The 25,718-nt window shown below is 39.5% G+C and overlaps 1 protein-coding gene across 1 annotated transcript in view; it reads right to left on the bottom strand.

Moving 5' to 3' along the window:
* The window catches only part of CCDC192 (coiled-coil domain containing 192), a 240,149-nt gene that overhangs the window by 166,112 nt on the left and 48,319 nt on the right, over nt 1–25,718 (bottom strand). Inside the window, exon 3 of the mRNA XM_003826668.6 lies at nt 20,527–20,634. Within this exon, the coding sequence (XP_003826716.2) occupies nt 20,527–20,634 (108 nt within the window). The remainder of the gene's footprint in view (nt 1–20,526; nt 20,635–25,718) is intronic.

Genomic DNA, 25,718 nt, shown 5'->3' with positions numbered 1-25,718 from the left:
TTAAAGAAAAACTAAATACATGGAAAGATGTCTCATGTTCATGGATTAAAAGTCTTAATATTATGAAGATGGCAATATGCCTCAAAGCAATCTACAGATTTAACGCAATCTCTATTAAAATTATGATGGCTTCTTCTTTTCAGAATAAAAGAGTCAGCCCTCAAAATTCGTATGAAATCTCAAAGGATCCAGAACAGCCTATGGTATCTTGTAAAAGAAGAAAAGTTGGAAGACTCACACTTCCCAATTTCAAAACTTACTACAAAGCTACAGTAATCCAAATAGTATCTGAATGGAATAAGGATTGACACATAGACCCCTGAAATAGAACTGAGAGTTCAGAATCAACCCAAAAATCTATGGCTAATTGATTTTTGACAATGGTGCCAAGACAGTTTAATAGGCAAAGAAGAGGATCTTCAACAAATGGTGCTGGCACAAATGGATAACCAACATGTTAGAGCTTGAAGTTGGACCCCTATGTTACTTCATAAACAAAAATGATGTTAAACTAGATCAACGACCTAAATATATAAGCACAAACTGTAAATCTGTTAACAGAAAACACTGGGGTAAATCTTCATGATCTTGAATTAAGCAATGGGTTCTTTGACAGCAAAAACACACAAAAAATGTTAAAAATAGTTAAATTTGACTTGGCCAAAATTGAGAACTTGTGTAGCAAAGAATATAATCAAGAAAATGAAAAGACAACTTACGAGATGTGAGAAAATATTTGCAAATCATATATATGATAAAGGTTTAGTATGCAGAATATATAAAGAACTTATAATTCAGCAACAAAAAGACAAACCACCCAACTGAAAACTGGGCAAAGGACTTGAGTAGACATTTCTCTAAAGAAGACACACAAATGGCCAAGAAGCACACGAAAAGATGTTCAACATCATTAGTTGTTAAGGTAGTACAAATCAAAACCACAGTGAGATTCTACTTCATACCTACTATTATGACTATAATTTTTCAAATGGAAAATAAAAGGTGTTGCTGAGGATATGGAGAAATAGAAGCCCTTGTACATTGCTGGTAAGAATGTAATATGTTACATGCAATGTGGAAAATAATTGGTGACCGATCAAAAAGTTAAACATAGAATTACCATGTGATCCAGCGATTCTACTTGTACATATATACCAAAAAGAAATGAACACTTACACCCACAAAATATGGCATACAAATATTTATTCATAATAGCTAAAAGTTGGAAACTAAATGTCCATCAACAGATGAGTGGATAAACAAATTGCATTATGTACACACAATGGAATATTATTCAGGCATAAAAAGGAATAAAGTACTTACACTTGCTGTAACTTGGATAAACTTCAAAAACATTTTGTTAAGTGCAAAAAGCCAGATACAAAAGGTCATATTAGATAAATCCTTTCATCTGAAATATCCAGAATAAATAAATCCATAAAGGCAGAAAACAGATTAGTGATTGTCAAGGGATGAAAGGAAGAGGGTATGAGGAGTGATTACTTAATGGGCATAAAGTGTTCTTCTGGGGTAATGAAAAAGCATTGAAACTTGAAAGAGTTGGTTGCACAATATTGGGAATGCACTAAATGTGACAGAATTGCATATTTCAAAATGATGAATTACAAGTTCTGTGAATTTTACCTCCATTAAAAATAGAAAATAAATGATTTTCTTAGGTTTAGAAAATTGTTAGCATTACATCCACTCATTGAATGTTACCAGAAAAAACATCACAAAATTGGATTCACTGGTTTCATTTTAAATTAATAAATACAAACCTCAGGTGAGTACTCCACAATACCCTGAAATAAAAATAGCACTATATTTTTCTCCTAGTAAACTGACTTTTCTCTTCTGTGAGGTAGCTATTTATTTCCCTCAACTTTCTCCTCAAATATCATTTCATACTTCCCCTCTCTTCAAAAATTCTACCCATCCCAAATGACAACCTCAGTAAGTCCCTGAAAAAAATAGAAGCTGCCAGATAGCTATTCCCTCACCTTCCCACCAGTTAATCTATAAACCTTACTGTAGCAGATACTGATCATCTATTTCCCATGAGTTTTTTTCCCCTTTTATCTCTTGCTAACCAAAACCCAACTTGGATTAGCTAGCATCCATGTGTTCAGGAGAGCTTGGCCTTGTCCAGCCCTGAGACATGAATCATGATTGAACTAAATCAGTCATGTTTGTTTCATTTCCACTGTAAGAGATCATTTCTGACACGGGCATGCAATATATAGAGGCCCCTGGAGCTTGAGGAGGATTTTTACCAGATTTTTAAGAAGATGCACAGGAAGAAGCACATCTCTTTTTATCAGGATGTAGTTTTGACTGCTTATTGCTTGGAATTACTGCCGATATCTTGCAAGTATGACACAACCAACAAACAGAGAGGGTGGAGCAAAGGAGGGTAGAGCAAAGGATCTTGGTGACTTTTTTTTTTTTTTTGTGACAGAGTCTCACTCTGTCACCCAGGCTAAAATGCAGTGGTGTGATCTTGGCTCACCTCAACGTCCGCACCCCCCCAACACAGGTTCAAGTGATTCTCCTGCTCCAGCCTCCAGAGTAGCTGGGATTACAGTGCGCGCCACCACGCCTGGCTAATGCTGTATTTTTAGTAGAGATGGGATTTCACCATGTAGGTCAGGCTGGTCTTGAACTCCTGATCTCAAGTGATCTACCTGCCTTGGCCTCCTGAAGTGCTGGGATTACAGGTGTGAGCCACTGCACCTGGCCGTTGGTGACATTCTTGAACCACTGAATTAACCAACTGTAAAACTGGCCCACCTATAGACATATTGTTATATAAGATGATAGCTGGCATTATTGAAACAGCCAGGTAGGAAGGGGTGCCTGGCAAAACTTCAACTGGCCTGCGCAGTGGAAGAAATGCGCACTGGGGCCGAGCCACACAGTTCACACCATTTGCAGCAGGCAGGAGCTTGCCTCTCCTCTTCCTGTGTGGAACCTGGGATTCAAACGCAAGGCGGGAACCACACCAACAGGAACTCTGGCCTCGCGGAGAATCCCTGCTTCCCCTTTTTTTCCTTTTCAATCAATAAAACCCTGCTGTAGTCACCCTTCAAACCTGTGAGCCTAAACCTTGCTGGTCATTGGACAAGGACCCTATCTTTAGCTGAACTAAGGAAAAGTCCTGCAACATTATTACATTACTTTAATTGGGATTCTGTTATTTGAAGAGGAAAGCATTCTTACTGAACAAATAGAGATGATATTCTTCTGCTTATCAAAGGCCAGCCACTGCACTTGGCTTTGCCTCCTATCACGCCTACCTGTCACAAAGCCTTTGCTCCTGTAATTTCTGTACCCTACCCCCCAATCCACTTCTGCGTTTTCTAGTTTACTCTTTCTGAAAGATTCCATTCAGCATATAAACATGACATAGACATTTCCATGAATGAAAGGTGTCCACTGAACCCTCCATTGCCTCCCTCTCCATTATCATCCCATACTTTTGCTTCTTTTCCAAAACTTCGTAAAACAATCACCTCATACTGTTGTCATTTTTTGTAATTGAACTCTTTTAAAAAGGCACATAAAAATTATTGGCTTATATAAGTAAGGAGTCAGAAATAGGTACTGTTTCACATAAACTAGATTCCACAAACTCAAACAAGGTCATAGTATTCTGTCTCTTCCTACCTCCAATTCTTAGTGCTGCTCCTATGTGTTTGCCTTGTTATTTCCCAGTGCAGACAAGCTATCTTCACACAGTAGGAAAAATGGCACCTATAGACTTCCAGTTTCATGGCCTTAGTAGTAAGGCACTTCATCTTCCAGTAGAAATTGAAAAAAGACTCTATTAGATCATATAACTTCTCCTGAATCCATTTTTATGGTCAAGAAAATGAGATAGTATAATTGAAAGAACCTAGATATTGTGCTCAAAAGTCATTCCCTCTAGCCAGGAATACTGTGATTTACAGCCATAGAATTATTAAAAAATTGGAGTGAGAAAGGAGCCATTCTCCAAATAAAGCAGACATAAAAACGGAAGCCAATTACAGTCCACCCTTGCCCCGTGGGTGTTCAGCACAATTAAACCCTTATACCTATACATAATATGCATTTCCTAAAATGTTCCTGCATAATATAATGCATCTATTCTATGTTAATCCAATAATGCATTCACTCCCTCTCAAAAGGAAACAAGCCAAAATTATATCAAGTTACTGCCTTTAGCTCTACATTCAGATCTCCAAACTATGTGCATTCCCTCCTGAATCAGATCCAGATGAGAATTGTCATGATATAGCATATAAAATTAAGTAAATAATGTATCATCCCTAATATGCCCAATATACAGAAAAACAGGACAATCAGGAGCAAGGGGAAATCACTTACAGTTGTCACCAGCCATCACAAATTCTATTTGCACATTCTATTAGTCAGAGATAGAAAGGCCTTACTGTCCTGGCAGTGCAGTGAGTGGAGGTAGCTGAACAGTTTGACTGTTTCTGACCTCTGAGAGCTTTCTTTGTCCTTTACTTCCATGGCCATAGCCAAGAAAAGAGCTACAGAGAATTCCTTTGGGGGGAATTGTACTAAATTCCAGTTTCAGGTATGTCACCAATTTATCTATTTGTCAAGGTCACTGCAGTTATATTATAGAAACTCAGTGCAAATATGTTTAGGTTAAAAAGATAACTGAGCTAGGTTTGGTGGCTTGCACCTGTAATGTCAGCTACCTGGGAGGCTGAGGTGGGAGGGTCATTTGAACCCAGGCATTCAAGGCTACACTGAGCTATGATCATGCCACTGCACTCTAGCCTGGGCAAAAGAGTGGGGTCCAGTCTCTAAACAAAATAAAAAATAAATTGGTTCATTTAACTGGGAAGTAGAGGCATCCCTAGAACCTGAATCTCAAATTAGAGTTTTAGAAATCTCTCACTCTACCATTGGCTCTTTGCCCATTCTCTCTTAATCTCTCTCTCTTCCTCCCTCCCTCTTTCCGTTTTTATCTCTATCTGTATATCTTTCTCTCACTATGGAAAAAATTTTCCAGTAACTGGGAAGAGGGCTGCCAGCAGCCTAAATTACATTCCTCTCCCAACCACTCTTCTAATCTGGCTTCTGCCCTCCACTACGTTATTGAAATGGATCTTGTCAAGGTTTCCTCTGATCCTCATTTTACCAAATGCCATATACAATTTTCTGGGCATCTTATTCAACCTCACAATAAAATATTACATATTTGAGCACCTCATGCCCCTTGAAACACTCTCCTCTTTCTGTTTCTAGGACAGAAATCTCTGGATTTCTTTCAGATTCTCAGTTTCATTGGCTGGATTTTCCTCTTCTTCAAATCTACATATTGAGATCTGAGGATTTGTTCCTGGGCACTCCTCTCTGCTTTATCTATACTCTTTCTCTAAGTAATCTCATTAGGTACCACAGTTTAAATGCCAATCACATATTGATGACTCCCAGTTTTCAAATGTACAACCACTCAGCTTCAGACACACACACACACACACACACACACACAAAATCCAACAACCTATTTGATATTGTCATTTGAATGCACACCAGGCAAATCAGAATTAATATGTTCAAAATGAACTCCTCACAATCTGTTCCTTCCCCAGACTTCCTTCTTTCAATACATGGCACCATCCATTCATATGTTTAAGCCACAAAGATAAAAGACTTCTCTTTTTCTCACCATTCACCCAATCCATACTTGGTGCAATTATTAAAACCACTCCATTAAGTAATGTGAATTTCCTATTTACCTCTTCTTATTGTCTGTTCTCCAAAATTTTCTCCTCCACAACCCACACATTTACATGCGGTAATTAATATTGCAGAATAGTTCTCCACTGTCACTCAAAAACCACTGAAAAACAAATTAAGTCTTGCCAGACCTTGTAGAGCTCATGCTACAGAGAAAGAAGGGACTTAATTTAAAAACAAAGCGTTCTCTTGTGCTAAATGCTTTGCAAGCTGAACTGGATTAGTAACACAAATTAGGAAATTTCCTGGCAGTAAATAACAGAGGCAAGCACTTTAAAAATTACCTATCCTACCTGTGGAATGGGCAGGAAGCCCTATATCTGAATGTAGATTTAGCTCACAGAACGGGTTTAGTCTCATTTCAATTTTAGGAGTTAAACAAACAACAAAATCTTTATCTTAACCCCATCCTAGACAGAAGAGACTTTTATGTTTATTAATACGTTTTGGCTTTAATAGCTTTTGTAGTCATTTCTAGGTTTACGCACATAAAATAGACCTCCAAGGGTCTACTTAGAAGCATAATAATCTCTTGTATTTGTGTGCTATGGCTGCCATAAAAGAGTACCACAAACTGGGTGGCTTAAACAACAAAAATTTATTATCTCACAGTTCCAGAGGCTGCAATTCTGAGATCAAAGTGTCAGCAGGGATGGCTCCCTCTGAGGGCTGTGAGGGAGAATCTATTCCAGCCCCTCTCCTAGCTTCTAACGGTTTGCTGGCAATCTCTGGCATTCATTTGCTTGCAGAAGCATCACTCTGGTCTCTGCTTTCAGGTTCACATGGCTTTCTCCCTATATGAGTGTGACCAAATTTTCATTTTTTATAAGGACACCAATCAGATTAAATTAGGGGCCCATCCTACTCCAGTATGACCTTATTTTTTTTTTATTTTTTTATTTTTTGAGATGGAGTCTCTCTCTGTCACCCAGGCTGGAGTGCAGTGGTGGGATCTTGGCTTATTGCAACCTCTGCCTCCTGAGTTCAAGCGATTCTCCTGCCTCAGCCTCCTGAGTAGCTGGGATTACAGGCACGTGCCACCACGCCTGGATAATTTTTGTATTTTTAGTAGAGACAGGGTTTCACCATGTTGGCCAGGCTGGTCTCAAACTCCTGACCTCGTGATCCGCCCACCTCGGCCTCCCAAAGTGCTGGGATTACAGGAGTGAGCCACCGCACCCTGCCGACCTTATCTTTACTACTTACGTGTGCAATGACCCTTTTAAAAGATAAAGTCATGTTCTAGGGTACTGGGAGTTAGAACTTCAACAAATTAATTGCGGGGTTGACATACGATTTAACCCATAACACCCTCACGTTATTTTGGGGAAAATTATCCTTAATAAAGGATCATTTAATAAGCCTTAACAAAGGCTCATTTAAACTCCAAGTGAAAATAGAAATATTTACCAACAGGCCAAGCAATAATTGAAATATAAAGTTAGGGATGCAGGCAAAGAGATTCCTAAGTTTCCTTTAATCTTCAAAAAAGTTCTCTAGGCCTTAAGAATAGATAAAGAATACCAGAGAGAAATGAAAAGACATGGGAAAGATGAGGCGATCAATCATTGACTTGGATATAAAGGGCAATCATTAAAGGTAAAGGTCAAAAAGCAATAATATTGGGTTCTAAGAAATTAAAGTCAACATGAGATTGGACATAAAGTAATTACACAGAAATAGAGCTACTGCAAAGCAGACAGCTCTCAATCCACAAATCCAAGTGTACAAAAAATAGCACACTTTTTACTTTCTATAAATCTTATTTATTTCAACATTAAGTCCTCACCTGTAGTTACACAACCGTTCTCGAAGATCTTCTCTCCCCACGGTAGTTTACCCATCTGGGAACCCTATATATCTTCAGGGCACTGGCAATGCCCTTTCTCGTCCCACCAGAAACCCTTGTGTGGAATCCTAGATCCTACAGGGTAGCTGACATTTCACAGGGGCCTGGGACACATTCCTAGGATACAACACTCCCTCTAACTGGCACATTCTCAGAGCATTTTCATGGAACAGGGTACAGGCTTCCCATGCTGGTGTGACTCAGTGAGCTGACTCTCTACTTTCCAGTTTGGGGAAAAGGCACTCTGCTATCTTTGAGTCTGTCTCAGGAGTCTCCCTTTCTCTCAAGGCCTTATTAGTCTCTTTGATGGGTTTAGGCTTTTGGAAACAAAAATTAGGCAACTTCAGGGAAAGTCCCTGAGGTTAGGAAATACAGAGTCCCCTACTCTGAATGAGGAAGGCAACTGTTCCCAGATGAATGCAGGAAGTGATTGTTCCCACCAGAATGGAATCCTAATTCAGCTTACTGCTTCTTTAGAGAGTGTGTGGGTTCCAAAGAAAACACAGAATACTCAAGATGAGAACAGAGGAATAGAGATGGGAAGTGGGGATGGACAAGGACACCACACACTCAAAGTGGCAGGATGATGCAGCAGTCCATTGTGTTACTAAGGGAAACAACCTGAGACAACATATTTGAGGTAGTTCGGGTAAGTGAAACTTTAGAGTTCGTACTTTTTTTTTTTTTTTTTTTTTTTTTTTTTACACAGGACGTGAGTACATACACAGATAATAATGGACTTTGAAGTAAGAAGTAGACATCTTGGATGGGGTAGGACAAGAATAGAATAGAATCCACAGAAGTCCCATGGCCTGAAATTAAAATCTAGAAAAGGTTAGAACTGCTCCCTTATTTATATTAGGTAACAGGTTTTTGTTTTGTTTTGTTTACCAGTTCCTTAGGGAGGAAATTGAATTTGATTGATTTCATAACCCATTATATGTCCTCTCTAGAACATTTTTTTCCTATATTTGCCTGCATATTATACTCTGTGTAATCAGTCATTCTCAGCAAATGCCTCTCTGCTGTTCACCATGTTAAAGAACACTCCCTGGAGGTATTTTTCCTTGACTGAGCAGATCAGACTCAGACCACTGACACCAAGACTGCTCTCCATCTTAGGCAAAACCAGAGAGAAGCCTTTACCCTTTCCTCCCTTAAACCATTCTGAAAAAGGCATTTATCTGCCTGAGTATGCTATAAATTTAAAATCATCCCATCAGAATCAGAAATGCAGTGTCAACGTAGGGCATAAGTGAGTGGGATGGGTTAACATAGGGCATATTGTGAAAATAGGCTTAAGAAGCTGACAACAGGCAGTGGAGGAAGAATTTCAGTGAGCAGGGAAAAAGCAAACAGACTCAGGGAGCTTAGACGCACAAATACTGGGGATCAGGAAGAAAACGAAGAGTCTCCATAATATGGACAACTCCTTTTTCATTCACGGTCTTTGGAAATATGAATAAGGAACATGTTCATTTCATTGATATCCTCCTACTAATTGAAGGACATTTTCTGTTCAGTGATAGAGTGACCAACTGTTACAGTTACCAGCCACTGATGAGGCTCCCCTCTTTGAAGGTCTGTTTAGCATTTACTATTTTGTTTATTAATAAAATTATGTTAATTTACTATCTATTTTATGTAATGGTGGTTTCCAACATGATTCATATTCCCAAACAGGCTGTGCTCCTTGAATTGCACTCTACAGAGTCATAAATCAGCAGTTTGTAAACTTTTGATGCTCAGGACATTTTTACACCTCTAAAAATTACTGGGGACTTTAAAAAGTTTTTGTTAATGTGGGCTATATGTACTGATATTTATTGTATCAGAAAGTAAAACTTAGAAATTTAAAAGTGCTTTTATTAATTTGTTTAAAAATAAACTCAGTATATCCTAACACAAAAATATTTTTTAATTAAAAGTAACTCTTTCAAAACTAAACAAAAACGAAGCAGTAAAAAAGTGGTATTGTTTTACATTTTGCATATTTCCTTAATGTCTGGTTTAATAAAGGACATTGGGACTTTCATATCTGCTTCTGCGTACATTCTGCCATGTAGAATCTGGAAGACTCTCCTCCACCCATAAAAGAATGATAGTAGAAAAGAATAATAACCTATTAGTATTATTATCCAAATAATTTTAACTATTATCCAAATCTTTTAACTTTAAATATCATTTAAGAGTGCTAGGAACCTCCAAGGGGCCTGCTGGGCAAAATTTTGAAGACCTCTGTACTAGACCACTGCATGTCACTATACACTCATTCAGTAACCTCAAGAGATTTGCATTGGTGTAACTCCAGACTTCAACATTAAACACTTTCTGAGGCTAATAAATGAGACCTTCATACACAAAACACATGGTCTTCCAAAATTTTCTCCCTGAAGCTCCAGGGACTGAAAAATAGAAGAAAACCTATTTCCAGGAAATGGCTTAAAATAAGCTGTCCAACCTGCAGCCCGTGGGCCACATGCGGCCCAGGATGGCATTGAATGTGGCCCAATACACATTGGTAAACTTTCTTAAAACAGTATGAGGTTTTTTGTGAATTTTTTTTTTTTAGCTCATCAGCTATTCTTAGTGTTAATGTATTTTACGTGTGCCCCAAGACAATTCTTCTTCTTCTAATGTGGCCAAGAGAAGCCAAAAGATTAGACACCCCCGAGTTAAAGGATCTGACATAATATCCAAGGATTGCAAGATTCAGAAGATCTAAAAAAGGAGATTAAAATCATCCAAAACTTGGATGAAGAATCTATAGCGTAAGTGGTAAATTGAGCCTGCATGGAGTTGTCCATAAGAAATGAATCATTTTTAACATCTAATGATTCTAACATAAGATAGTTGGGTAACCACAGGTTACATAGTCACCTGAAACTTGGGATCTCTCTTGAATCCTACTTTCCCTTCAACTTGTACATTTAATTAATCACCAAATCCAACTCATAAATATATCTTGTCTCTGTCTTCTCTCCACCAATAATTTAGGCCTTTATCATTTCCAAACTGGATTTTTATAAGAGCCTACACATTGATATGCCTGGCTTTGGTCTCTCAAATCTGTCCTTCTCAGTCCCTCACTGTTTTCTCTCTTGAGCACAGATCAGAATGTGCCTCCTTCAATGGCCCTCCTTGTGTAGGGGTCAACTCCAAGTGTATAATGGAAAAAACATGGGCTTTGACAGAAAAGGGACAAGTAATGAATTCTAATTTGGCTTAGGACCTCAGAGGAGTTACTGTCTGAGCTTCTTCCATGTGTTATATGGTATAGTGGGAGACACAGACAAGCAATTATTATCGGCGGGAGGTGGGAGAGAGATTATGAAAGCACCTAAGGACATCTAACCCAAACTTGAAGGAAGAAGAAGTGCATTTTGGAGGGAATGGCATCTAACTGAGGATCTGAAAAGAAGTCTCTTGGGGTTCTTTGGATAATGAGTAAGGGGATAAGAGGAAGTAGAGAAAGTTAGCAGAGAAATTCTAGGCAGAAGCAGAGGGAAAGGGGTGTATTAATGATAATTTGACTCTAAGAAATGAGGCCTTTGTTTTTTCTAGATTAGAAAGGTGAGAGAGGATATGATACCTTTAAAGAACTGAAAGTGGTGTAATAGTGGTATACAGGGAGTGGTGTAAGGTAAAGCTGGAGAAACAAGCAGGTGGTCGGATCATAAATGGCATTGTAAGATCTGTTAGAGGACAGATTTGACCCTGACAGTGAAATCAGGCTAATTTGAGATTTAAAGTTGAGAAATATGAGATCTTTGTTACAGAACCTTCATTCTGGTGTAGTGTTGAGGAGTCATTAAACAAGGGCCATAATGAAGGTAAAGTCAGGAGAGGCACTGCAGAAGGTGGCCTGGACAAAAATGGTGATAGTGGAGATAGAGAAAAAAAGATGGATTCAAGAGTGATTTGGGAGTCATCACCTGTAGTACTCAGCAATTGATTGCATATGAGGCATGAGGAAAAGGAAAGAATCAAAGCAGCACAGGGTGGCTGGTGGCACTGATCACTGGCCTAGGGAATGTGGGAGAAGGAACAGGTTTGGGGCAAGAAGCAGGTAAGTTGAATTTTGGAGATGGAGATGGAGAGCTTGAGTTGTCTGTGAGAACCTTGGTGGAGCTGTTCAGTATACATAATTAGGTCTGAAGTCAGGGAAGACCTGGACTAGTAGTGAGGACTTAAGGCTTTTCAGCAGATTGTGTACGCTAAAGTCAGATCACCAAGGAGAGTCTACAGAAGGAGCAGACAAGAGGGCTGCAAGCCCACAAAAGAGCTTTCATCATTTGCAAAATGGCATATACAATTTTCCAGGACTGTTTGGAGAAATACATAGCTAAAATTCACAGAAGTACCAAACAGAATGCCTAGCTCATAGTATAAACTTGATTAATATTTATTGAATGAATAATTGAACAAAAGCATACACCTAACTTACTAATTTATTTGTAGACAATAAGCAAAGGGAAAGTTCATTTACCATCTCAAAGAAAATCTCATGAACAAAATACAGGTTAAGCCCATACACAAAGACACCTCCTCCTAACAGCAGAGCCATGACTCTTAAGGCATGAGGCTTTTTGCTTTTTTCACGACAAGAAAGTCACATTTATTAGCACCAGTCAGCTACTTAAAACTGACCTCTGTTTGATCTTGACATTTACAAGCAAAAGGAAGTTTTTAGTTATGTAACAGGCCAACAATCCACACATCCCGCCTGCAACAACAATATACTACAGAAGCTGATTTGTCATTGTGTTTGACTCTATTCAAAACAACACCATCTCTTCACCAGCTTCTATTTTTTTCCTTGCATTCTCTGAGGCTACCAATTTATGCCAACAACCCAGTAACAAGATGAAGATGAACATCTGCTTAAATGAGAAGTTGTTGGATTTTGTTTTGTTTTTTAATAAGGAGGGAACTTGTCTGCTATAAAATCAATCAGAACTCTGGCTAGCCAAATTGTTTAATGAAGTTCCTGATAACTGGGCTTCATGTTGATAAGGAACTCATTTTGGGTCAAACAGACTGCTTGTGATTTTATGGCATTAAAGTACACTTCAAAATAGTTCTGAAAACAAAAACTCATTCACAAAACTCATGATTTCAGATTGGCATGTCAAGCATAATTTCTGAGCATTTGCAGAAATGAATACTCCTACCAAGGGCACATTGTTTATTTCAAATAAACTTGACATCAAAAGATCCACTGTTGCATATAAACAATGAAAAAAAAAACAGAGCATTTTTTGGATAATCTCAGTAGGCATCAGATTACTTTTAGCCACTCAATACACAAATTCAGTATCAAAAATTTGCTGGTATCTTTGTTCCTTCTATTCCTAAACATAAAGAAAAGATAGACTGGACACTAAGATGTACTAAGAGAGAAATAATGGGAGTTTTGTTAGGGCCTTAGGCATAAAATGATTCATAATTTCTTGCTGATTAGAGTCAAACATAACTTATTAGTTTTTTTGGTGGGGCGTTGTTTGTTTCTAGTCCAAGCTTTATAACAATACACATAAATATACCTGAAGAATTTAGGGTAAATATTAGCAAAATAGTTAAAACTCTCAAGAGAAAGTAAACTATTAAAATCCTCCCGTTTCTTTGAAAATGCCATCTTGAAGAGAAAACCTGAGCCCCAAGAACCTTGATCTAACCTAGAGCAATAATTTGGCCTTAGGTTTTATTGTTTCATATCAAAAACAACAGGAATAACATACACACTCCAACATACACACACATGAACATACACATGCACATAGAGCTACAGTCACCAGCTTCTCAAGGACAAGGGCCCACAAGGTTATTCTCAGGAACCAGACTTCCCAGTGGGATTTAAGTTTAAGCGTAGTCCCACAGATACCCTTTAGTGTGGCCCAGCAAAGTATTTAACACCATCTGAAGCTCCATGTATTTTCAATGTTTATTTGTTTGCTATCTATGTCCTCCAGTAGAATGTCAGCTCCATGAGTCAGGGGTCTTATCAATCTTGTTTACTGCTGTGTTCCCACTTCTAGACATAGTACCTGGCATATAGTGAATACTCAATAAACAATTGTTAAATGAACAAATGAGTGCTGGCCAACAAAAACAAACAAACAGAAAAAACAGCAAAGAAACTAAACCTGGCTTGATCTTGACTTTGAACAGCGTGCAAAGCCACAAATGCCCCAAATTAGGTTCTTGCAATAAGCCAGAATGGGTTTGAAGGGGAGCAGGATGTTGGGGAGCCAGTCAGAATAGATACAAGTCTTTTTCAGAACGGAATGTTTCTTTTGCGTTTTTGCCTCCTCTTGAATTTCCTTTAACTTTCTTGTTCATTCTGACAACATACACATAATATTTTCTTTCTTCAAATACAAATTACGGGTAATTTATCCCCACCTCTTACATTCCAGGAGTCTCATCATACGACTCCAACAAGGAGGGGTATCTTAGAGTTCAGCTCTTGCCATCTTCTGCTAACTTAAGACTTGGTTTTCTGTCTTGCTGAGATTATCTCTGCAAACTATAACACGGGGCTCTTGGAGCATTATTATTTTTCATTCTTCCTAAAACTTTCCTTTTTTTTTTTTTTTTTTTTTTTGAGACAGAGTCTCGCTCTGTCACCCAGGCTGGAGTGCAGTGGCGCGATCTCAGCCTGCCTCCACGCCCGGCGAATTTTTTGTATTTTTTAGTAGAGATGGGGTTGCACTGTGTTAGCCATGCAGTTGGAGAACACAGGACAAGGGTGAAAAAGAACCTCGGCCTGAAGATCTGGGTTAGCATCTGGTACTAAAGCGAGATGGGAACTTGTTATAAATGCAAAGTTTTGAAACTTACCTCATCTCGCTTCAGTACCAGATGCTAACCCAGACCTCTCATCAAAAAGGGCAACTTTGCAAGAGTTTCCATGGGAAATCATTAGGCATCTTCCTTACAGTACTGATTTGGCTGCTTCTGCCTTATTTTTGTTTCCTAGTCTTAAAAAACCTTTAAAGGGCACTCATTTTTCTTTAGTTAATGATGTAAAAAAAAAAAAAAAAACACTGTATTAAAATGGTTAAATCCCCAGGACCCTCAGTTATTTAAGGTGGACTAAAGGGCTGGTATCATCACTTCAAAAGTGTCTTGAACTTGATGAAGCTTATGTTGAAAAATAAAATTTATAATTTTTATTCTTATTGTTTAATTCCATTTTTCCATGAACTTTAAAAAGTTTTCTCATATGTAACTATATTTTGCTAGGTATGTTACCCAGAAGATATATGAAATGAATTCTTACTACATAGTCCTTACTGGATTCACCTCCTGACACCCTCCCTGCCCCAGCTTGCCAAGGAAAACAGCTCCCAGTCTGTACAAAATCAGATAATGGGCAGAAACAGACAGAAGCTCCAAGAGATGAAGCAGAAAGGAAAGACAAGGTTAAAGAACTAAAATCCCTTTACCAGATGAAGAGATGAGAAAGAGTAGAAGAGAAAACTGGATAGTAGAAAAGCCAGCCAAGTTATGACAAGGGAGCTTGGGTAGTGAGCGGGGCAGTGTGTGTGTGTGAGAAAGAAAGACTTTTGTGGTAGGTTGGAACTCGTTAATTTATGTGGCTGAAGGCATAAAGAGAACTACACAGTTCTGCTATGACCACTGGTAGGAGTGAAAATAAACAGATGTTTTTGAGAACCTACTGTCTTAGTTTATTTGGGCTGCTATAACAAAATACCGTAAACTGGCTAGCATATAAACAATGGGAATTTCTTTCTTTCTTCAAATTCTAGAGGCTGAGCAGTCCAAGATCAAGGCACCAACAGATCTGGTGTCTTATGAGGGTCTGCTTCCTGGTTCACAGATGGCAGCTTCTTGCTCTGTCCTCACATGGTGGAAGGGGTGAGGGAGATCCCTTGAGTCTCTTTTATAAGGACACTAGTCCCATTCCTGAGGCAGTGCCCTCAAGAACTTATCATCCACCAAAGATCCCACCACCACATACTATCATATTGAGGATTAGGTTTCAATATATGATTTTTTTCTTTTTGGCAGGGGGACAGAAACATTCAGCCATAATAACCACAAAGGGACAGAGGGACAGATACCTATCCCATTTAATAACAGCCTCACAATAGCCCTATGTAACTAGCATGTTTACACCCTCCTAGATAAGACAACTGTAGCTGGGGAGACAAAGTGAATTGCCCAAGGCCATAAAGCTAGCAGATAGTGGAGCAGGAACAAAGCCTGGGCTCTCCCTGATCTGATACCTGGAGCTGGGAACCAGAAGCCATTGATAAATGGGAGAGACTCTGGGCTAACACTGCTGCCAAAAGGAATGTTACCTCATAAGCTCTATGTTGGCATGCATCTGGATCCAGACTTCATTGCAAAAGTATGGGTTTTCTTGACACTATCTTTTGTCTCAGCACAAAAGCTGTATGGTCTATTTGCTTGTGTATGGTCATAAACAGCAGTCCACCAGAGTCCCTTTCCTTGTCCTCTTATATTCACTGGTGATAGAAGCCAGCACACATGAAAAAACTTTTTTTTATGGGCTTCTCTAGAAACGCTTTTACTTTTCATCTTTCTTTCACATTCCTAACAGCTTTTCTCCCTTTTATTCACCCTTTTTCTTTATCTATTACCCAACATCCAGGCATTTAGTTTTCCTCCCACCTGATCTTAACCTATGGGAAATACAATAAAGTATTTTCTTAAGCAAAACTTGGTAATATGTTGAGTGGTTTATCATTATAACCTAGGTTAGAAGTTGGAGCCAAATGACACTTTCTCACTCTACTTTGGCTGAATTGGTGCAGTTATCTCTCAAAGCCTTGACTAACCCAGATTATAAGTCTTAATTGCAAGTTATCCTGATCCCATTATTTCTTTTATTTTGACATTAGTGACTTGGCTGCAGAGAAATAAAGAATAATTGTAAGCTAAAGTGAAGCCCAACAAAGAATTCTGTTGACTGTGTGACCTCATCGGAGGAAGTGGCCACAACCTTCTTATTTGTTGGCTATTTCTGATTTTTTTCTTTGTAACAGTGGACCTTGCTGAAGGAGACCTTAGAAATGCCCAGTTTGCACAAATTGAGGCCCAGGACCAACAGATGATTAATGCAGGTAACAACATTAGGCACCTATACTTTCCATTCTGAGTTAATTCTGTGTTCTCAGAGGCAAAGCTAAGAGATAAGGTCTTGAATAACAGTGAGATTAACCCTTTTCTCAAAGGCAGGATCCATTGTTTGATAATATTGCAAGCTTCCACTGCTTCATTCCAGCACAAATCTTGGTTCTTGTCGTGTCTTCCACACTCCCCACCTCATTCTACTTCACCCGGCTAGCCCATAATTTGGGTTACCAGTAAAGGCAAGCTAGCATTCCCAACATCCTTGTGACAAATCCTAAATTAATGACATTTAGAAAAAGCCTTAACGTGTACAGCAGGCAAAAATATTCCTTCAAACACACACACACACACACACACAGATTGAGAGAGAGAGAGAGTGTGTGTGTGTGTGTGTGTGTGTGTAATCCTTGTCTTTAACACTAAAGACAGTCTTACTGCAATCCCTTAGTGGCATGGCCTGGTAAGGAAGACAGTGGCACCCAGTGGACAAATGTTTGATTGTTTGTGACAGGTGTTCTATTCTGAAATATTCTCAAGAACATTCTTAGGAAATATCAGTTTCTCCCCTTTCTCTATCCTCTCATCCATATGTTTTTAATGTTGACTTAAATTTTAAAATAGGGGACAGAGGACTGTTCTTAAAGTTTTTATCTTTTCAAGGAAAAGACTAAACACTGGAGAAAGCAAAAATCTCAGGATTAAATCCTCTGACAACAGTGTTGATTGACCCCTCTCAACAGTAACAATGAAGACAGCCAGATCTCATAAAATGCTCAAGTTAATTAAAAATGTAATATTGAAAATGGCTGCAATGTGCTTTTACACATCGTACTCTCCCTTTCCTCAAACTATGGCCAACTTCCAATTAAACTCACATGGTTATGCAAATTTGGCAACTTCAAGAACTATCCTTTAGTACAATTAACATGTACAGATCCTGCAACTTAATGCTATTGTGCAGTTTATCTTGGAGTCATATAAACACCTATTTTCATTCTCCATGTCTTCCAATTTTTCTATTCTCTGTGAGCTACTTGGGTAGAGAAGCTCTGGCTTACATGTCTTTCCCACAAAACACCTAACCAGCACCTTACTTATGGTAGGTACAAAAATGTTAAGTGAAATCCAGTTTCCATTTTATATATTTAATCTGCTATATTACTGAAAAAATAAATACATCTAATTGTTTGGTATTATATAAAGAGATCATCCAGCTAAGAATCTTAAATATTAGGAGCTATTTGTGAAACTACCTTTGTAAATTATAACTGAGGAAATTATGACAGTGAGAGAAATAAGACCTAACCAACTCTATTTTGCTTCTAACCCTTAAGCTGTCCTTGTTCATTCCTGGGCATAGGCCGAACTAACTTTGGGAAGGAATTCAGTTCATGGTTTGACTCTGAAACAAAATTGATAACAGCCCTTTCCCAAAAAGACCCTGTTCTTGCCTGGGGTCCAATCTGCCCTTGCAGAACTACCAAATTAGCTGCAAGATTAGAAATTACAATTTAGGGGTCATGCAGCCTGTGGCTGAACCTCCCCAAATTGCTCCTGGGGATAACATCACTATTGTAAAGCTTAAGATCAGTGCTTCAGATATTTTGCAGATCCTGCACTCCATGGATCAGCTGACACCACTCAGATGGTAATCTGCCCCAACCAGTTCTGCCATCACACCCAGGAACAGAAGACATTAAGAAAACCTAACTTCCAGCCCCTATGATTCCATCTCCAACCTGACCAACCAGCACTCCCCACTTCCCGGGCCCCTCCCCGTCAAATTATCTTTAAAAACTCTGATCTCTGAATGCTTAGGGAGACTGATTTGAGTAATAATAAAATCCCGGTCTCCTGCACAGCCGGCTCTGTGGCTCTGTGATTTACTCTTTCTCCGTTGCAATTCCCCTGTCTTGATAAATCGATTCTGTCTAGGCAGCGGGCAAGGTGAACCCATTGATTGGGTGGTTACATTTGCATTGGATAAAAATATTTCATCAAGAACAAAAATAATGTGTACTTTTTTTTTTTTTTTCTTTGAGACAGAGTCTGGCTCTGTCGCCCAGGCTGGAGTGCAGTGGCGCAATCTCGGCTCACTGCAAGCTCCGCCTCCCGGGTTCACGCCATTCTCCTGCCTCAGCCTCCCGAGTAGCTGGGACTACAGGTGCCACCCACCACGCTGGGCTAATTTTTTTGTACTTTTAGTAGAAACGGGCTTTCGCCATGTTAGCCAGGATGGTCTCGATCTCTTGACCTCGTGATCCACCCGCCTCAGCCTCCCAAAGTGCAGGAATGGGTACTTTTATGAGTGAATTCAATCTTACTGATTCAAACGAGAAATCATTAAAAGCCATTTGATTACCAAAAAAAAAAAAAATCCTATATACCTTCTTAGTGTAACCTAATCCCAGCATGGGTGCCCTTTTTTAGTTATCCATTGAAAAATCTTTCCCAATTTGGAGACTCTGAAATTCTTAGTTTTTTTTTTTTTTTTTGCTTTGAAATGGTACCTTATGTTTATCATTATGTTCTTGGTAATTCTTAATTTTGCCACAGTTCGAGGCTTGTTTTTGTTTATTTTAGAAAAAAAAAAAAAACCCAACAGTTGGCAGGCTAGAGCTATGGCTTGAGGCTGAGATGGAAACTTTTCCAAAAGGGCAACACATTTTTATTAATTGACATAAGTCCCCTGAGACCGCTTGCATCAATCGCATTTAGTCAGTAAACAATAAATACATGCCAAAGTAAGGGATGCACCTTTTTTGGTAAGCTGAAAAAGAAATGAAGGGCATTTGTGTGTGTATCACTAAATTATATATTAATTATACTTTTTCTCATAACACAAGCACCTTTCCTCCTTAGTTTCTGCTAAAATTCTGATGCAATTAGGTTTCACTATACAGAGAGACTACCTTTATTAAAAGTACCTTAAAATTCTTTTTTTCCAATGTATCTAAAATATACTTTTATCTAAATGTATCAATCCAGAAGAAATTAATAAACATTTCTAACATTGCAGGGCCTCCTCCATCCTTTTCCCTTCACTGACTGTCACCAAAAGAGAGCACTGGGGGACCGAGACTCCAAGCAGTTTGTCCCCTGGGGCCAAGCCTCTCTGACCAGGGGGAAAGGCAACAATAGTTGCACTATTTGCAAAGTATAATCTTATTGGGAAATGTTCCAGCCCTGGTCTGAGCTTTACTTATACCCACAGCCAGTGTCTCTGAAATCATGGAGCTGTTGTACATGCAAGGCACCTATAACGTGTCCAGGCCACCTGGGGCAGACCAGGCTCCACTTATCACCTGCTGCTTTGCTTCTGTAAGTTTCAAAAACCCAAGAGGGATGTCAATATTTGAAAAACTCTCTTCCAAGTAAAGTTTCCTAAAAATAAAAGAAAATTACTTCTGCATGGCTCCAATAGGCTTTATTTTATCTTTGAGCTTATCTGTTTATCATGCAAATATGCTTTGCTTATTCAGGAAAATCACTTAGTTAAAGAAGGTTTGCCTAACTCATGGCCTGTGGTGAATGAAAGTCAAATAAAATATAAAGATGAAAAAAGTTTTAAACGCTGAAAAGGTCCATACAGACTAAAGTAAGCACTGTTATGTCTAAAATGAATGGAATGCTGTGTGTGGGGGGGGTGGGGGGGCATAACTGCAATGTGTATGTGTGTGTGTATGTGTGTATCAGTAGAGGGAGAGGTTAAAACGTGTGTTTACATTTACACTTGCCATGCTGCACACTGAGGAACATTTGTTTCCAGTTCCCATGACAGGTGTTACCTGTTCAGATAAAGCTTTAGCCTTTTCTTCTGCTTCTTTCAGGCAAATCTCCAAGGACTCAAGTTGGGCCAAGGTAAACGCCATCTGTCCAGTATCCAGGGACGCTTTCTTTAAAAAAAGAAAATCAAGTATTACTTTTTGACATGGATAGTTTGAGCGCATCTCAAACAATCTTATGGACTAATGATAGGCTTGATAAACTCACACAAATCCTCCCCTTTTCTTAACATGGAAATAAAACAGCAAAATGTTTTAACAATAGTTTCATTTAAAATATAGAAAGTAAAAAGAGTAAAAAATAAATGATGACAATGAACAGCTTTAGAAAGTTAGATTAAATAACTGTCATTGGAATTTGATTACTTTGAAACTTTTATTCTTACTCCAAAAGGTTAGGATGAAAATTTCACATTCCTGATGGAAGATGTCACCTAGAATGCCTATGTTTTTAACATTCATCTAACAGTAGGAACAGAGTCAACTGAACTCAGAGAAACCCTGTTTCCTCTGATCTTCACCTTCTTAGCATATGTCATTAAAGCAAAGATACCACATGTTTTAGAATCAGATCATTCTTCCCCAGAGCCTGGCTAATATGACTTAAATTAGCAGATGTGTAGACTCTGCCTGTCAAATTTTTTCTTTTTCTTTTTTCTTTTTTTTTTCCAGGCAGAGTTTTGCTCTTGTTGCCCAGGCCAAGTGCAAGGGCACGATCTTGGCTCACTGCAACCTCCACCTCCTGGGTTCAAACGATTCTCCTGTCTCAGCCCCTGGAGATTACAGGCACGTGCCACCATGCCTGGATAATTTTTATATTTTTAGTAGAGACGTGGATTCCCCATGTTGGCCAGGCTAGTCTTGAAATCCTGACCTCGTGATCTGCCCACCTCAGCCTCCCAAAGTGCTGGGATTGCAGGTGTGAGCCACTGCGCCTGGACTCAAAATGTTTCTAAAGTTACTTTTTCTCAGCTACAAGCTGAAGAGTATGCAAAATTGGTAGGAAAACACAAGGTACAGGCCTTTGTGAGACTAGAGCACTTCCTAACTACTCTTTTGCTATTGTGATACTTAATAATTAGAAAGAAATATGAAAAGTTGGAAAACCTTGTACATGCTAGGATGATAACCTTCCTATAGCTTGGCTGTGGGTGTGTCCTGTATTCTTGTGAATACTCCTGCTGCAGCTGCTTCCAATTAACCCCACAAAGAACGAACTGCGAGGAGCCAAGATGGCCGAATAGGAACAGCTCCGGTCTACAGCTCCCAGCCTAAGTGACGCAGAAGACGGTGATTTCTGCATTTCCATCTGAGGTACCGGGTTCATCTCACTAGGGAGTGCCAGACAGTGGGCACAGGTCAGTGGGTGCGCGCACCGTGCGTGAGCTGAAGCAGGGTGAGGCATTGCCTCACTTGGGAAGCGCAAGGGGTCAGGGAGTTCCCTTTCCTAATCAAAGAAAGGGGTGACGGTCGGCACCTGGAAAATCAGGTCGTTCCCACCCGAATACCGCGCTTTTCCGACGGGCTTAAAAAACGGCGCACCACGAGATTATATCTCGCACCTGGCTCAGAGGGTCCTACCCCAGGGAGTCTCGCTGATTGCTAGCACAGCAGTCTGAGATCAAACTGCAAGGCGGCAGCGAGGCTGGGGAAGGGGCGTCTGCCATTGCCCGGGCTTCATTAGGTAAACAAAGCAACCAGGAAGCTCGAACTGGGTGGAGCCCACCACAGCTCAAGGAGGCCTGCCTGCCTCTGTAGGCTCCACCTCTGGGGGCAGGGCACAGACAAACAAAAAGACAGCAGTAACCTCTGCAGACTTAAATGTCCCTGTCTGACAGCTTTGAAGAGAGCAGTGGTTCTCTCAGTACGCAGCTGGAGATCTGAGAACGGGCAGACTGCCTCCTCAAGTGGGTCCCTGACCCCCGGGCAGCCTAACTGGGAGGCACCCTCCAGCAGGGGCACACTGACACCTCACACGGCAGGGTACTCCAACAGACCTGCAGCTGAGGGTCCTGTCTTTTAGAAGGAAAACTAACAAACAGAAAGGACATCCACACCAAAAACCCATCTGAACATCACCATCATCAAAGACCAAAAGTAGATAAAACCACAAAGATGGGGAAAAAACAGACCAGAAAAACTGGAAACTAAAAATCAGAGTGCCTCTCCTCCTCCAAAGGAACGCAGCTCCTCACCAGCAACGGAACAAAGCTGGACGGAGAATGACTTTGACGAGCTGAGAGAAGAAGGCTTCAGACGATCAAATTACTCTGAGCTACGGGAGGACATTCAAACCAAAGGCAAAGAAGTTGAAAACTTTGAAAAAAATTTAGAAGAATGTATAACTAGAATAACCAATACAGAGAAGTGCTTAAAGGAGCTGATGGAGCTGAAAACCAAGGCTGGAGAACTACGTGAAGAATGCAGAAACCTCAGGAGCTGATGCGATCAACTGGAAGAAAGGGTATCAGCAATGGAAGATGAAATGAATGAAATGAAGCGAGAAGGGAAGTTTAGAGAAAAAAGAATAAAAAGAAATGAGTAAAGCCTCCAAGAAATATGGGACTATGTGAAAAGACCAAATCTACGTCTGATTGGTGTACCTGAAAGTGATGCGGAGAATGGAACCAAGTTGGAAAACACTCTGCAGGATATTATCCAGGAGAATTTCCCCAGTCTAGCAAGGCAGGCCAACGTTCAGATTCAGGAAATATAGAGAACGCCACAAAGATACTCCTTGAGAAGAGCAACTCCAAGACACATAATTGTCAGATTCACCAAAGTTGAAATGAAGGAAAAAATGTTAAGGGCAGCCAGAGAGAAAGGTCACGTTACCCTCAAAGGGAAGCCCATCAGACTAACAGCGGATCTCTCGGCAGAAACCCTACAAGCCAGAAGACAGTGGGGGCCAATATTCAACATTCTTAAAGAAAAGAATTTTCAACCCAGAATTTCATATCCAGCCAAACTAAGCTTCATAAGTGAAGGAGAAATAAAATCCTTTACAGACAAGCAAATGCTGAGAGATTTTGTCACCACCAGGCCTGCCCTAAAACAGCTCCTGAAGGAAGCACTAAACATGGAAAGGAACAACCGGTACCAGCTGCTGCAAAATCATGCCAAGATGTAAAGACCATCGAGACTAGGAAGAAACTGCGTCAACTAACGAGCAAAATAACCAGCTAACATCATAATGACAGGATCAAATTCACACATAACAATATTAACTTTAAATGTAAATGGACTAAATGCTCCAATTAAAAGACACAGACTGGCAAATTGGATAAAGAGTCAAGACCCATCAGTGTGCTGTATTTAGGAAACCCATCTCACGTGCAGAGACACACATAGGCTCAAAATAAAAGGATGGAGGAAGATCTACCAAGCCAATGGAAAACAAAAAAAGGCAGGGGTTGCAATCCTAGTCTCTGATAAAAACAGACTTTAAACCAACAAAGATCAAGAGACAAAGAAGGCCATTACATAATGGTAAAGGGATCAATTCAACAAGAAGAGCTAATTATCCTAAATATATATGCACCCAATACAGGAGCACCCAGATTCATAAAGCAAGTCCTGAGTGACCTACAAAGAGACTTAGACTCCCACACATTAATAATGGGAGACTTTAACACCCCACTGTCAACATTAGACAGATCAACGAGACAGAAAGTCAACAAGGATACCCAGGAATTGAACTCAGCTCTGCACCAAGCAGACCTAATAGACATCTACAGAACTCTCCACCCCAAATCAACAGAATATACATTTTTTTCAGCACCACACCACACCTATTCCAAAATTGACCACATACTTGGAAGTAAAGCTCTCCTCAGCAAATGTAAAAGAACAGAAATTATAACAAACTATCTCTCAGACCACAGTGCAATCAAACTAGAACTCAGGATTAAGAATCTCACTCAAAACCGCTCAACTACATGGAAACTGAACAACCTGCTCCTGAATGACTACTGGGTACATAATGAAATGAAGGCAGAAATAAAGATGTTCTTTGAAACCAACGAGAACAAAGACACAACATACCAGAATCTCTGGGACACATTCAAAGCAATGTGTAGAGGGACATTTATAGCACTAAATGCCCACAAGAGAAAGCAGGAAAGATATAAAATTGACACCCTAACATCACAATTAAAAGAACTAGAAAAGCAAGAGCAAACACATTCAAAAGCTAGCAGAAGGCAAGAAATAACTAAAATCAGAGCAGAACTGAAGGAAATAGAGACACAAAAAACACTTCAAAAAATTAATGAATCCAGGAGCTGGTTTTTTGAAAGGATCAACAAAATTGATAGACCGCTAGCAAGACTAATAAAGAAAACAAGAGAGAAGAATCAAATAGATGCAATAAAAAATGATAAAGGGGATATCACCACCAATCCCACAGAAATACAAACTACCATCAGCAAATACTACAAACACCTCTATGCAAATAAACTAGAAAATCTATTAGAAATGGATAAATTCCTGGACACATACACTCTCCCAAGACTAAACCAGGAAGAAATTGAATCTCTGAATAGACCAATAACAGGCTATGAAATTGTGGCAATAATCAATAGCTTACCAACCAAAAAAGAGTCCAGGACCAGATGGATTCACAGCCAAATTCTACCATAGGTACAAGGAAGAACTGGTACCATTCCTTCGGAAACTATTCCAATCAATAGAAAAAGAGGGAATCCTCCCTAACTCATTTTATGAGGCCACCATCATTCTGATACCAAAGCCGGGCAGAGACACAACAAAAAAAGAGAATTTTAGACCAATATCCTTGATGAACATTGATGCAAAAATCCTCAATAAAATACTGGCAAACCGAATCCAGCAGCACATCAAAAAGCTTATCCACCATGATCAAGTGGGCTTCATCCCTGGGATGCAAGGCTGGTTCAATATACACAAATCAATAAATGTAATCCAGCATATAAACTGAGCCAAAGACAAAAACCACATGATTATCTCAATAGATGCAGAAAAAGCCTTTGACAAAATTCGACAACCTTTCATGCTAAAAACTCTCAATAAATTAGGTCTTGATGGGACATATTTCAAAATAATAAGAGCTATCTATGACAAACCCACAGCCAATATCATACTGAATGGGCAAAAACTGGAAGCATTCCCTTTGAAAACTGGCACAAGACAGGGATGCCCTCTCTCACCACTCCTAT

This window comes from Pan paniscus, chromosome 4, assembly GCF_029289425.2.
Source record: "Pan paniscus chromosome 4, NHGRI_mPanPan1-v2.0_pri, whole genome shotgun sequence".
NCBI classification, from domain to species: domain Eukaryota; kingdom Metazoa; phylum Chordata; class Mammalia; order Primates; family Hominidae; genus Pan; species Pan paniscus.
Note: the sequence above shows the minus strand (reverse complement) of the source record. Positions and strands in the feature narration are given on the sequence as shown.